Source organism: Artemia franciscana, chromosome 7 (assembly GCF_032884065.1).
Source record: "Artemia franciscana chromosome 7, ASM3288406v1, whole genome shotgun sequence".
Taxonomy (NCBI): Eukaryota; Metazoa; Arthropoda; class Branchiopoda; order Anostraca; family Artemiidae; genus Artemia; species Artemia franciscana.
The window spans coordinates 57397151-57413251 of NC_088869.1; the positions used below are offsets into that span (position 1 = coordinate 57397151).

Below are 16101 nucleotides of genomic sequence, written 5' to 3' on the forward strand. Positions count from 1 at the left end.
TCTTTCTAATATTAGTTTTTCTTCTTTTTAAATCAGAATTCACGACGCTAAGTCATATCATAGTTGTAGGTTTAGATTTAGTCCTTACATTTAACTATCGTTAGTTGTGAAGAATAAACTTTAGATAGGACCAGTATTTAAAAATCTATTTTTTAATTTTACTGCAAACAACAGTAACGAATTTTTAACCTGCATTTGAAGAAAGGCCGCTATTTAAAGTTTTATCCATTAAAATTTATTTTTAATCCATATTAACCTATAATAGAAGTTATATAGCCAGGATATGACGAGGAGACGGGGACTAGTGAAAATGAATTCCCAAAGAGGCGACGAACAGTTTACTACTACTACTAACAACTCACCGCAGCACCAAGCCGCCTGAGGCCAACACAGCTACGAACGCTCCTCCTCCATCCCATTGTATTCAAAGCCTCCCTCTTTACACCCTCCCAGGAAGCTTCCATTTCCTTTAAATCTTTCTTTATGACACCTTCCCACCACAGCCATGCACGGCCTGCTTTCCGTTTAGCTCTAGATGTTTGGCTAGAAAGGACAATCTGTCATTCTTCATCCGCAAAACGTGCCCTAGCCATATCAATCTTTGAAATACGCTTTTCGTACAGCATTCTCTTTGAAATACGGTCAATCAGCCGGGTACCCAGAACAATCCGTACACAATTTCTCTAGAAAACATCTAGCAAATCTTCATCCGCTTTTCGGACTGCCCATGCTCCAGAGCCATCTTTGACCACTGTCATCACTGTAGCTTCCAAAATTCTAATTTTGGCTTGCAGACTTATCTTCCTATTTTTCCAAACTTTTTTTTAACTGTTAAAAAACCTCCTGAGCCTTGGCTATTCTACTTTTAACATCTTTACTGCCCCGCCGTCTTTACTAATAAAACTACCAAGGTAAGTGAAACTGTCCACCTGATCAATCTTTTCGTGACCCAACGAAAGATTCACCTATTCCTAGGCTTAGTCATTTCTTAACATTAATTTTTAAACCAATCCTAGCACCCTGAACTCACAAAACGTCTAAAAGTTCATTCATTTTGCTCAGACTTTCATCTAGGATGCTTAAACCATCAGCCAGGGTTCAAAACCAGAGGGATAACGGAGATAAATTCGTGAAATTTGTCCTATGAGGTTGACATTCTTATTGATCTTGACTAATGCGAAAGGATAATGTACGCCCTAAATCTTATTGTGACGAGCATAAGAAAAATGAATGATAAAATAGAATTTAAAAAGAAACTGTCTTAGAATGCAAACAAAATTCATTATAGGTCTTAATCCATTTGATATAGAGTAATGTAAGCACAACAAGTATGTAATGTGTGACTATCTCCACACGAGAACTTTCGTTTTATGAAAATACAGTTAGGAACAATGCCAGGCTGTCACCAGGTAAGCCATGTGCTGTTGTAATCTGAGGTTCCTAAGATCGTTGAACTTCATTGTCTGCTTTTTCAGTGTTTATATAGAAGTTTACGCCCCTGTTTGTTAATTAGTCGTCCATCTTTTCAAAACGGAAATCAAAAATTATAGACCTTTTCAAAAAGAAACAGTTGGTTGATAGCAGACCTTAGTTGGTTGATATAAATCTTGGTTGAAATGGGAAGCAATTTAAAATAATTAAGGGAGCAAGGTTATATTATGGAGCTTCATCTATGAGCGGCCAGTTTCAAGGTTGTGCTGCTAAAGTCCGTGAAATTTTTCCCAGTGCAGTCTATATTAACTGTGCAGGTCACTCCTTAAACTTAGACCTGTGTCATTCGTACAACATACCTGTTATGAGAAGTTGTCTAGGAACTTAAGTAATTAGTTTCTTTGGAGTTTCACCTAAATGCTCTGTAATTTTCAAACAAATTGTTCAAGAAAATAATCCTATCACAGGGACAAAAAGAATAAGATTGAACAAACTTCGCGAGACTAGATGGATAGAGCACTTAAAAGCAATTATTTTGTCTAAAGAGATGTTCATTATTATCTGTAAGGCTATGAGGGAAATTCAGGAACAACCTGATTCAGATTCTGAATGTTCAAGCGAAACTCGTTCTTCGCTATCTGCCATTAAGAGACGCAGTTTTACTACAGCTATGGTTACTGTCAGTAAAGTTTTTAGTCCGTCACACAATTTGTCGACATCTTTGCAATCAGAAACAATAGATATCGTACGCTTTCTCAAACAAGCTGAGGATCTTAAGAACGAAGTTAGAGACACCAGAGAGAGGAGTAAAGCTACGTTTCATATACTTTTTACTGAAGGGACTGAACTGTGTCAAGATTACGAAATTCACCTATAGAATGCCCAGATGAGCTCCAAAACCAACGTATAGGGATAATTACGCAACAGTGTCAGAGGATTCTGAAATGTATTACCATCTTTCTGTTTGTATCCCATTTATTGACTGCTTTGGGCAGCAGTTGAATCAGCGACTCCTTGGTATCAGAAAGTTTCTGGAATCACTGTGATACCTGCTTCCTCAATACTGTATTTTTGATCTACGAAGAAAAAAAACAAAGGATATATCAGATACTCTGACTAATTTTTGATATGTTGATAAAGACAGCTATGTGAGCAGCTTGCAATCTGAGCAATCTGGAGGAGAATGTGGATAAAGTCGGGAAACGTGGCACCAAAATATTTCATAATGTGCTTAAAAGAATGTGATAAGAACATATTCCCCACTCTTCATAAATTTTTGAAAATTGGTGCAACGATTCCTACCACTACGGCTGCGTTGTTTTTTTTTCACCCTGAGAAGAGTGAAATCTTATACCAGGAGTGCCTCAGGTCAGGAACGGCTTAGTGGATTGGCCTCATTATCCATACACAGGGATATTCCAGTCAATGCAGAAGACGCTTTGGATAAACAAGCCCATAATATAAAAGGCAGCAAAATTTTATTTTCTAGTTACATATTTACAGCGTTGTCTCAATAAAGAATGTGCCTTATATTCTAAAAACATTATTTTCCTTTTTAACCAGTACTTCCATTCCTTAGTCAATTTATCCATCCCGCTCCGAAATTTATCGCTAGGTTCGCCCCTGTCATCAGCAAAATCTAAGTCCAGGAGAATTCTTCCTCCCAATTTGATTCCCTGGTCTCCCATTACCTTTCCTCTGCTCCTTAAGACAAAATCCATCAAATTGATCAATATAAAGGGGGATAGAACGCAACCCTGCTTAACTCCTGATTTAATACGGCGTTTTCGTTTACTGTGCTCCTAATTTTGTGACGGCCTTTCCCCGACAAGTCATTCCGTGTTAAAACAAAACAGTCTAACACCCTGATCACCTAAGAAGTGGCGTTACTTGGATGGCTGACAAGAATCCGATGGCAATTTAGTGCTTAAATGACATTTAATGGCGGTTCAGTTATTTAAGGCACTTGGAACGGATAGACATTGAAAATTAAGCATTTGCAAATTAAACATTTAAGTCACTTCAAATTGAAATTTAAGGCAATTCAGTTAGAATACTCATATCTCATCAAAGCGAAGAACGCTTGAGACTAGATTTTAGGAGTGGCCAAAGAAATACTAGATCTAAATCCAAGTTTAACTGAGGTTGGAATTATCTTACGCAGTTTTTTTTAGCTATAGATTAAGTTGATTCCCTTATTACGCCTGATTTCTTCCTTCTCTTTTTTATTAAGAGTTGCGAAATTTGGTTTTGTCAGCCCATTTGCGTTCCGAATTAAATATGCCGCAGTCCCTCAACAACATTCTGACACTGATATTCTACAAACGATCGTCAGAATCAAGTTTGGTAAATATAATTGGGAAAAAACTTTTTCTAAGCTATGATTCCTATTAAAAAAAAAAAAAAAAGAAAAAAAAAAAAAAAACTGCAGCGCGAACATGCAAGTTTGTCAAGGAATTTTGGAAGTGAAATAGTGAACAAAAATTTTCTTCGTCAAATAGGATGCAGGTTGCTACAATATAACTTTTCATCTGATCTCTACAGTTCAAATCTCGTTTTTATTTCACAAGTTTATGGACAAACGAATTGGTCTTTGACCTCAGAAAAAATCTTTTGCGGTGACACTGATACCATGTTTGTACTTGCGGTGACACTGATACTTGTACTTGCTGTCGGATCAGACGTGGACGCGTAATTTGCCATCAAGAAGACTTCGTATAGTTGACTCCCATTTGTTGCGATCTTGTGCCAGCTCTTCAGCAAACTGAAGCCAGCAGCTCTCCCACTTTCTGCCAAACTTTCAAAATCCACCTTAGGTCTTCTTACGACATGACCAAGCCAACACATTCATCTCTTGTTGTTGTTATCTCTCTTTAAAAGTAGAAGGCATCACAATAATACTAGTACACAGGGAAGAAACCTCTAATGCTGAAAAATGCTTAGTTTTCAGATGCGAATCAGTTTTCTTCAGCGTCAGACTTAAAAACCTAAGGCCAAAAATCTAAAAACGACATACCGAGCTCCATTAGGGACTGGTATGTATAATACAACTCTGATCGCAATATAATGGAAATAATCTGAATAATGTGTTTGTAGTTCATGTCTCTTGAACTTCCATTGCCTGACCTCTTCGTTTGTGTAAAACTAACACAGGAACCATTGAAAACCAGAATTTAATCAGGCACTATAAACATAAAATGGCTACAATTCAAGTATTTCTTGAATCTTGAATAGCATTACTGTCAAGATATTTCTTTACTTTCGATAGTCTGGAAACAGTTTCTTTGATACCAAGAACCTCAATCATCTCTCCAACAGAAGGCCCTTCCTACATAAAAAGAAATAAATGTTTTCTTTTTTTTTTTTTAGGAAAGACACCAACGTCACAATTCCTCATAAAATATAATTTAGAATCTGAAAATCTAATTCATAAAATTTCAAAAATGCAGTAAATTATGCTTCACGCTCTATAAAAGTTGTATTTATATTCCAAAGATTCAGTCCTATGCTTCATTCAGTTTTACAAGTAAAAAAGAATGAGAAAAAAACGGGAAAGGTAGAAAAAATTATAAAGCAGCGTTTATAGTACTGAGTCTTGGAACTAAACAACAAGGGGTGAAGCTTCGAACTCAATCTTGTCATGAATCAAAAGAAAATATTCGAACGTCAGCCACTGTATTGTATCAGATTAACGACGCTTCTTGACTACTAAGGTTCCTGCGTCGGCCCTGCAGTGCATTCCTGCAGTATGATTCGATCTCTGGGTCCCGTATTACCAAGCTAAGGTCAAACCCACTGTGCCACCACAGGACAACGTCAGCCACTGCAATCATCAAAAGCGCATATGGCGAATCGAGTATCAACCGATGAGAAAAAAGGACAATTACTAATTAAAATAATAAAAATTTGTTTTTGGAACTCAGAACCACGGGGTATTAATTTAAGAGTATATCACTTACACAGAGAAAAGAAAATAGAACATATCGTCTATATAGGTCCCAACGATGGGGAGGATTGATTGTGTATTTGCCAATTGTCACGAAGAGGGGGAGGGGGAGGGGAGGATTTTTTAATCTATATAATCTACGTCCACTTTAATGGTTCCAAATTTACTCAATAAAAATGCCACGCTCTAGCTTGAGCTGACCTTATTTTTCGGTGTGTGCACATCGTGGTTGCAGCAGAAGCTGCAACCTGGTAAGGAATGAGACACAGTCCATTATACCCAAAAGTTAAAAACGCGTTTAGAAACTAGCAAGTGAGGAAATTCTAGAAATTGCCATTTCTAGCTAATTCGGGAATGGTAATTATTATTTAAGCTAGTACTAATGGTAAAATGTTGTTTTGAAAACAAATTTAAAAGAACTTTGACAAATAGCCTGAAACTCCTTAATGGGGTCAGATCGGAACAAAAACACCTTTTTACATGGTAGTACTGATGTGTCTTCTTATTGTATTTTTTCTCTACGTTTCTAGCAGGGTACTGGAACATCAGAGAGAACTACTTAAGGGTTCTTTCTAAAGGGTATTCCTACATCTACTCGTTTTATAACTAACAAAATACACAATTTAAAATAAAATAAGGTTTTTGACAAAAAAAAACTGCATCTTCATATATAAGACGATGAACGACGTCATAATCATAGGTTACAACTCAAAATGGCGTTATAGTTGTGCGTGATAAGTAGCCATGGTTGCAGCAGTAGTTTTTATCTGGATTAAATATATATAAAACAACATCTCAACAACAAATATTCTTTTACTATACTTAGAAAGGCCTAAAATTGTTAACAAATTAAAGCACATCTTAACAAAGTATGGCAAATGACTTCATTAAAATGGCTATTATCGGAACGTTGGCTTTTTATCATTCATTCAGGTGAATACCGTCGGTACATTTAACGTTATCCGTTTGGCTGTTGAAGTAATTGGCCAAAATGAACCAAATGATTACTTTAAAAAGCGTCTTGGGTAAAACTGATGACAGCGTGGTTCATTCAATATACACACGCAGGCTTGTACAGCCGACTCTTTGGCGACCCTTTGATGAGTCTTAAGAGAAAAATTAGTCGTTTAGGTCAAATTTGATACCCCTGAAAAAAAAAACCACATAAATTTAACAATACCTTAAGGTTACTCAATGAGCCCCTCAGGAACTTCATAACGACAGGAAACGGGACATTCTCTTTCTTGGCAAAGGCTTTCAGCTGCTTCGTTAGTTCTGATCTGTCAAAACCTTCATTGCTAGAACCAATTATACTGATTAAATCATCAAGACTTCTACCTAAAAACAAAGAAGAGAAAAGCCTAAAGACATATCGTTATTATCTCCTGCCCAACACGCAACCACTGCTGCCATCACCTTCTGGTCAGCTTACGGAGTTGTTGGCAACTCTGTCTACCTTCGAAACAAGCTAATACAAAATGTGGTACTAGCAGTGGATTCTTTTTTTTTTTATATATGAAGCTCTAGGGCGAAATGGTTCAATATCAAATAAACGAGAAAAAATATGTGATGCTCTTCACTGACATTTCGCTACTATTCCTACAAATGTTTTCCCCCTTTTAGTAATTTCTGTTGATGAAATCCTTTTGTGTCTTTTACGTGGAATCAAAACGATATTTCAGTGTATTTGAAACGCGTCAATAAGAATCAAGTAATTCATTCACAATGAAAATTGTTTTGAGATGAAACGCACGTCAGATTTTAAAGATTAATTTAATTTTCTAGTGTAGAAAACAACATTTTTGTGTAGGAAACAGTTTTTATTCACCTTCCGGATGTTCTCCTTCTCTTATTAATGCATGCTTATGCAGGGATTCGGGTCTTTGAAAAGTTTGTTAGAATAAGTTTATTCATTTATTTTCTTATTTGAAAATCCAGCATACAAAACATGAAGATGGAGAAATAGCAATAACAAAACAACAACAAGAGAACAAAATATTAAAAACATGAGCTAGGCACATCAAAATACATCGCAAATTCAACAGATTGTTGTACCAGTACTGATGTCTAAAGATGGGTCAGTTTTGACAAACAGGAATTATACGCAGAATCTTGCCTTTTCACGGCAATAATGGGGTCAACAATACTAAATTTTCTTACAAGATAAGAATTGCGGGTCCATTTGGGGCAACTTAAACTATATTTCATGAAATAAAAGACAACTGAACGAAGCTTTGACTTGTTTGAATTTGTAAATAATCTCCAAAAACGTCCAATGTACAGATAGTGCAGTAAGGCAACCGAATTGAAAAGTTTCGAAATAAGACGGCAGTTGAAGCGTATTTTATTCGTGATAAAAGTGCATGCGGTACCCGATTCAACATTCAACGTGAGCTATTAGGATCTGTCCTGTAAGCTTTATCGACGAGCCTATTGGGAGACTAAGCTAAGTAATGTGATCAGCTGGCTTGATTCTGCCATTCCCGAGAGGGATGTCCTCTAGTGACTCTTGCTTCCAGTATAAGAAAACACCTTCTGAGTTTTAGGCATTGAAATCGAGGCTGAGCTCCGGATCCTCAGATTATAGCGATGAAAAAAAACCTCGCTAATGCGCTGCATAGTACGACTCAAATTCAGAATACCGTAAATATAGTAGATCAGCGACAAACTAAGAACAGCCAGGATGAAAGACGAAGGAGCAGCTGACTACTAAGCAAGAACTCCATTAATCAAGAGTGAAGGGGGATAATATTTTTAAGGATAAGATCTAAAAGGGCAGTAATAAGAATGACTTTGGGAATTAACAACCTATTTCGGCTTACTCGTCATGTCACGTATTCTAGAGAAAAGGGTACGGCTTTACGATCATCTTGAACAGCATAAATTCTGGCATTAAAGTCAATCTGGTCTCAGAAAGGATGGAATAACAAAAAGGATGAAACGCAAAATTTTATACAACTTCGATAAAAAGAAGTTGTTGACGAGGATCTTAGAGTAGTTAGTTAATTTTTAGATCTGGATAAAGCATGTGACACCGTAGAATCTGTAGCTCACAAAATATATGCAACAATGCAAATTTTGTGGATTAAACCTTTTCTTAGTTCCCATATGCTACGTTTTGTGGAAAACAGCAATTTTGTGGATTGTGGACGATGTTTCGCCATCACTTGCAGACCAGCACAAATCTGCATGCATTGGAGAATTTCAAGAAAGCGTGTTTAGGAATCAAGTCGTCACAAGTAATCGTTAAAAAATGGACTGCGCTGAAAACCGATTCTTTGACATCTAAACAAGTTTTACAAAACAATAAACATAAATTAATAAAACAAAACTGAGTTACCAAAAGCTTGAGAAGTGTTATATTTGGAAACTGCAGTAACAGGTAACCATTTACTGGCTTCTTGTTTTGGTGTAATTTTCCCATATCCTTGCCTAAGATTTTTCATTATTTTTTATGCGTTTTTTTCTTCTACAAATTAAATACGTCGTTCGACTTGAAATTTCTCACAAATCACAGTGCGTGGTTATTAAGGGCTACTTTGATTTTTCCTTCAGAGTTATCTTCAGAACAGAGGCAGTAAGTATAACCAAAGATATTTTCTTCAAAGAAAACTTTGTCACTTGTTGTGTCCCCCTAAATAACGCAATCTAAACCATTATCCTTGAATTACAGAAATACCAACTAAGAAAGAAATTAATAAACTTTCAAGGTCTGCCGAAAACACTGGAAAGGAAAGCCTCCATTCAACTGAAGGTCTCAGGGACTTTTTGCCGTCCGGTTCTAAGTTGACTTAAGCGCTTCATGTAGACTTCAGAAGATGTTTTAGTCCCCAACCTGCGATGGTTCTGGGACCATTGCTTTTCCTGAGACCAAAATAATTTCAATGATTTAAAGAATACGAAAATCGCAACTTGGAACGTTACAACGTTAAAAAATAATTATCGAATCGGTGTTTTGACTGATGAATTTAGACGCTTCGATTTGAACTTTCAAAGACTTATATCCCAAGTGTAGGAAGCATGAAATTAGATGATATATAATTACTTTATTCAGGAATGAAGGATGGGATACATACACAGGGAGTAGGGCTCACGATGAATAAGGAAGCTGCTAAGTCTTGTATAGGTTGGGAAGGTTTTAATAATACAATACTAGTTGATCATTTTATGAGGTGCTAATAGTGTAGTAAATGAGTTTTTTAACTATGGTGATTATGAGGTTACTGAAGATTACGAAGATGATTTTAAAACAAGGTGAAGTACCTAGCGATTTTAGGAAAACTCCTGTATTTGGTATAATAACCAAACCCCTGTATAAGAAAGGTGATAAGAGGAAGTGCGTAATTATAAAGGCGTAAGCATGGTTTCCGTGGGTAGCAAATTACTTAGTATGATGATAATTTTTAGACTTAGAGATACTGTAGACAAAGTTTCAAGAGATAAATAGTGCAGCTTTATGAAGGGTAGAGGATGTGTCGACCAAATTTCGACTCTTATATTAATTCATGAGAAGTACCAGAGTCATTAAACACCTTTACTACTGCTACTACTACTAACAACTCACCGCAGCACCAAGCCGCCTGAGGACACCATAGCTACGCACGCTCCTCCTCCATCCCAATCTATTCAAAGCCTCCCTTTTTACACCCTTCCGAAGTTCCTATTTGCTTTAAATCTCTCTTTATGACGTCCACCTACCCCAGAGGAGGACGACCTGATTTCTGTTTAATCCTAGACGGTTGGCCTAAAAGGACAATCTTCGGCAATCTGTCATCCTTCATCCGCACAACATGCTCTAGCCATCTCAACCTTTCTTTCATTATAGCCCTAGAAAGCGGGATTGAACCACACTTTTCGTACAGCCTACTGTTTGAAATACGGTCAGTCAGCCGGTTACTCAAAACAATCCGCAAGCAATTTTTATGGAAAACATCTAGCAAATCTTCATGCACTTTTTGGAGCGCCCTTGCTTCAGAGCCATATTTGACCACTGTCATAACTGTAACTTCTGATATCCTACTCATGATTTGCCGACTTATCGTCCTATTCTTCCAAACTTTTTAACTGTCAAACACCTTTAGTTCTCAGTTTTCTAGATTATAAACAAGCTTTTGATTCATCTGATATAAGAGCTTTAGCGAAAGTCTTATCTTTGTATGGTACACCATAAAAATACACTAAAGTGATTATTTCTACGTACAAGAAAAACACCTCTGCGGTTAATGCATGAAATGAGGTTAGTAGCTGGTTTCATATTAAATCAGAAGTTAAGCAGGGTTGTGTTCTATCCCCCTTTATATGGATCATTTTGATGGATTTTGTCTTAAGGAGCACAGGAAAGGCAATGGGAGACCACGCAATCAAATGGGGAGGAAAAATTCTCCTGGACTTAGATTTTGCTCATGATTTAAGTATCCTACATGAAAACGTGAGCAAATGATCTTCTAGAGTTATTGCGAGTTCAGGGTGCAAGAATAGGTTTGAAAATTAATGTTGAGAAGACTAAGTCGCAAAGGCTAGGAACAAATGGAGATGAAAAGATGACGCTGAGTAACGAAAAGTTCGATCATGTGGACGGCTTCACTTACCCACGTAGTATTATTAGTAAAGACGGCTGGTGCAGTGGAGATGTTAAAAGTAGAATAGCTTAGGCCTGGGGTGTTTTTTTAACGGTTGAAAAAACTTTGGAAGAATAGCAAGATAAGCCTACGAGCCAGGAATAGAATATTGGATGCTACAGTGATGACAGCGGTTAACTACGGTTCTGAAGCATGGACACTCCAAAAAACCGAGGAAGATTTGCTAGATGTTTTCCAGAGAAATTACCTATGGACTGTTCTTCGTACCCGGCTGACTGACCTAATTTCAAACAGTAGGCTGTACGAAAAGTGGGGTTCAATCCCACTTTCTAGGGCTATAATGAGAGAATGGTTGAGATGATTAAGGCATGCTCTCTGGAAGAAAGAAGACAGACTGCCAAAGATTGTCCTTTTCAGCCATCCACCTAGTGCAAAACGAAAAGCAGGTCATCCTTAGTTGGGTTGGGAGGATCTCGTAAGGAAAGTTTAACCCCAGAGAAAATTTTCTCAAGACAGTGGAAGTCAATTCAGTGGATATTTTGACCCGATGTCCAAGGGCCGTCCAACGCAAAACAATAAATATCTTCATTTTAAATCAAATCCCACCCCCCCCCCCACAAGTTAAAAGAGCAGTTGTAAGTCATTGATCGTGTGCAGTTGATCCCTGACCATTTGCTCCGATTCGCAAATAAATTTTATCAGGGATATTCTTTTTGGTAACGGATACCCTATTCTTTTATCAATAATACAATTAACCATCTACTAAAAAGACATTCCCGTAAAATCAATGATATTTCACAATGTGAGGCTCTCGATAAGCCCTCAAATATAATCTATCTTCCGTACATCCGAAAAATCAAAACAAAATTAAAAAACGTTTGCACAAAAAATTATCTGTATGTAGTTTCCACTAATAAAAACCCCAGTTACTCGCCCAAGAGGGGTTTATCAAACACCTTGTGACTGTGGCAATTACTATGTTGGCAGAAAACATCAGAATCTAGAAAAACGCCTACACCATCAGAAAGAAGACACAGACAAAGCATTAATTTCTAATAATTCTAATAACTCCATTGATTCTGCTTTAGGTAGCCATAATTTTGACAACCCCAATCACAAAATACTTTTTGAAAAACCTTCTCTCATTAGTAATGATTTAGGCATCAAACAGGTGGCTCGGGAATCAATTGAAACTAGATTAAAAATAAATCATAATATTTCTTTAAATAGGAACTTAGGAAAATATTCATTCAATTCTTTATACACAAACTTAATTAAAAATGATCTAACAAAATATTTTACTAAACCAATAGACAATAGTAATGAACCTGTAACAAAAAAGCCTTTAAGACTTGCTGCCAAAAAAGCAAGACTAGCTTTGGAAGCTTGTATTTAATTATTTTTTTTTCGTTTAAACGAATTTTATCATCTCACATCACTCTATTTATCAGTCCTGATTGAACTTCGCTAAATTAATGATGTTAGGGCTGTTTTAAAAGTTTTTAAAAACATTTTTAGTTTTAAACTTCGCATTGTGCTGAGGACAGCCCTAGGACATAGGGTCGAAATATCCGCTGAATTAAATTCCACTGTCTCGAAAAATTTTCCCTATTGTTTCTAAGTGTGTTTGTTTGCTATGGAAAGGCAGTGTGGTCTTCGTCGATATCTAAGGAAAGATTTATAAGAAAATGGGAACTTCTTGGGAGGCTGTAAAGATAGATATCTATACTAATACTATCTAAAAATATTGCCATTATATCATTTTATGGGATAGGTGATCAGGGGTCTACAGAATCAGTATAGAAGTATATATATATATATATATATATATATATATATATATATATATATATATATATATATATATTTATATATAGGATGTAATGAGATAAGCATCCATAGAATACAAGATCAGTTGAATAAAGATCAATATATTTAGAATGTGACGCTAGCTTTTCATTCCAGTTTGTGTTAAGCCTTAGCAGAGGAATAACATTCACGATTCTCGAACAGAAAATGGCATCGAGGATCATCGCCTCTGGGATTTACTTTCTAAATTGTATACAGAGTGTCTTAGCTTTCAAATAAGTTTTATCCAAGCATCAAAAATTCGATAATTTTCTAGATTAAAATCTAAGTTTTTTACAAAGCAGGTTGGATAAGTATACATGAAAATGATTGAATGACACTTGCGTAACATAAATACATTTTCTTTTCCTCTTCACTTCTTTAACATTATTTTCCTAACTTTCTAAGACAGTTCTCCCCGACAAAGGTCAAGGCCATCCCTACAAAAAAAGCCAACGGGCCCATCTCTAAGATTGAAAACTTTGTATAATATGTCAAAATGTGGGGATATTTTCCATTCAAATGGGGTAATAATAGTCATTTTCTGCAACCTTCTCACTCTTTTTCGAACTAAAAACTTAAGCAACATCCCTAGCTGAAATAGAAAAAAGAAAAAACAAATTATACCTTTTATGTTGAAGCCATGAAGACTGTTGAAACTTGTTTCAGTTGGTGGTTCCCATAAATAGCTAAAATCACTGCTAGCCAAATCTTTCAACGTAACAATTCGGGATTCGGAGCTAGCCCAGTGAATGACACGTCGAATATACTCCTCTGATAGTACCCTTTTATCTATTTTGTTATCCAGTAGCCTAAAAAGAACCATACCTATAGTAACATATACATACATAACATACAACACAATACATAACATATCCGGACCTATAGTAACAATATTATAACCAATATTAAATCTCAATATGCTCCAATATTGCCCCAGTCTAAGCTTCAATATACAGGTGGGAAACACCACGCACCAAAGCTTTTGAGGCTTAACTTATCTACTCGTGAGTTTGTTTAGAGGCTTCTATTTGCTACATCTCCCTCCCCCCTTCTTTAGAATAGAGTTTAATTACTGCTAAACGGAAAGTTATTTTAGACTAAAAAAATATGAAACCTTGATACGTGAAGTTTACTTTGAACTGTAAAAATTCTGCTGAAGTCAATTTACCTACAAACCCATATGACTAACTACACTGGCTTAATGCTAAGTACCAAAGACCCCTATAAAGGCATGTAGTGTTTGGTTTGACAACGAACCCAAGCTTAATTTTCATGTACCTAAAACGGTTAAATCTACAATCTCTTAGCTAAAATCCTTCTATAAACTTAAAAGATTTGGCATCCCAATGACTAGTTCAGGAACTATTTGTTGTTATTATTTTTTACCCTCACTTGAACATGATGGTTAATCATCTTAGACAAGATATTCAAAAAAGCGCTCAAAAAATTATTTATGATTTTTCCTTTATGACTTATAAAGACGGTCTAAATCATTGGAAATAAGGCGACATAAATTATTCAAGGACTTTGGATTGAAAGGCCTACAGTACAACTTTCACTATCAAATTCTTACTCCCTATTAAGAACATTGTCATACTCAAGTTAGCTTAAAGCTACAGTAGTGAACAAACACGTTCTATTCCAAATACAAATAAATGAGCCGTTGCATTCTCGAGGCATGTGAAAAAAATATTGACTAATTTTGATCTTTCTTGTGTTATAGCACTCATTCTTGAAATATTAGGAAATAAAAGTCAAACCTCAGCGCAAAGAATTATGGGGTTCAAGGGTAAGACATGTAAAACAGCCTCTCTCATATAGAGGGTTATTTCCGTACTTTTTTTTGTTATTTAATTTTTAGTTAAACATAATTTAATTTTGAGTCTCATGCTCTTTACTTTCAGCAGTATTTTATTGCTCAGGAATTATTGTTTGTTTAGAACCAATTTTCGTTTGATTTGGCTCAAAAGAAAAGCTACTAATCAAAGTTTTGAAATTGGTGTAAAAAGTGCTAAAACAAAAGTTCTGAGGTCCAGGGTTCTTGGAGCCCCCCCCCTCTCATATACAGTATAATTCGGTTTTGTTTCAAGTTTCAATGATGCTCATTATTTTCGTTTGAAAAAACATATTTCTTTTTTTTTCTAATTATAAAAGGATCCAGATTTTGCAAAATAAAATCATTCGATTGATTGAGGACATAAAAGAGCAGATTGAATCCAAAACTATTGCTAGCTTCTCTCGGTGTAAAGTTTTAATGGTTGGTCAGATTCGTGACTACCAGGCATCAATTTTTGTGTTCCAGGTCATGAAACATATATGCCCTGAGTATTTTCATGATTATTTTTCCATGAATCGGGAGTACCATAAATATGATACAAGAAATTCACAACTTTTAAGCCATGAAAAAAGAAAAACAGTCAGATCATCATATGTGGTTCATAATCTGGGGCATTCATCATAATCTGCCGGCTAGCATCAGGGAGTCTATCACTTTTCGTTTTTGATGTCTTTTTTCGCAGATGGGGTGGAGTGGGGGCTGAAACCGGTAAAGAACATTTAATAGGATTATTTTGTTACATTGTGTTCATGTGTATGTGTTGTTGTTTCTTATATATAAGATAGGCTAGGTGGATAATTGTGAGATGTCATGTTTACATATTTATTTATAAGATATAAATCATAATATGAATTTGCAACACAAGTCCTTAGGACTGTTTTTTTACTGCAATAATTTATTAGTTTTGTCATTTTAATTTTTTTTTATATTGTGGATAAAAATAGAACCTACCTGCCTACCTACCTACCTTTGATTTCGTTTTTGCTCGCTTTTAATATCATATTCGATTTGGCTCCAAAGAAAACTTACTAATCAAAGTTTTGAAATTGGTGTAAAAAGTACTTAAACAAAAGTTCCGAGGTCCAGGGTTATGGCAGCCCCCCCCCCCTCATATACAGTACAATTCGGTTTTGTTTCGAGTTTCAATGATGTTCATTACTTCGGTTTGAAAAAAAAAACATATTTCTTTAATATAATTTTTGCTCACTTTTAACATCTTATTCAGGGACTCATCTCCACAAAGTTTTGTATATTTCAATCTTTTTCATTCGAATAGCCATTTGGACTTTCAACCTCATATCATTTTCTGTAACAATGAGACCTTTAGCCAAGAAATTAAGGGGACTTGGTTAACCACTAGTCACTTCAAACGCATAAAACAGAACTCAAATAAGTATTTAAGGATTTTCTTTAAGAATTTAAGGATTTTTAAGTATTTAAGAGCTCAAATAAGAAAT

At 35.8% G+C, this 16101-nt stretch overlaps 1 protein-coding gene across 1 annotated transcript in view; it reads right to left on the reverse strand.

Annotated features, from left to right (window-relative positions):
* Positions 1 to 4588: 4588 nt before the first annotated feature.
* Positions 4589 to 16101, reverse strand: part of LOC136029517 (nondiscriminating glutamyl-tRNA synthetase EARS2, mitochondrial-like) — a 39669-nt gene continuing 28156 nt past the window's right edge. The window contains exons 7-9 of the mRNA XM_065707965.1: positions 13432 to 13616; positions 6558 to 6715; positions 4589 to 4759 (exon numbers count right to left, since the gene is read on the reverse strand). Of these exons, the coding sequence (XP_065564037.1) occupies positions 4640 to 4759; positions 6558 to 6715; positions 13432 to 13616 (463 nt within the window). The 3' untranslated portion in view covers positions 4589 to 4639. The remainder of the gene's footprint in view (positions 4760 to 6557; positions 6716 to 13431; positions 13617 to 16101) is intronic.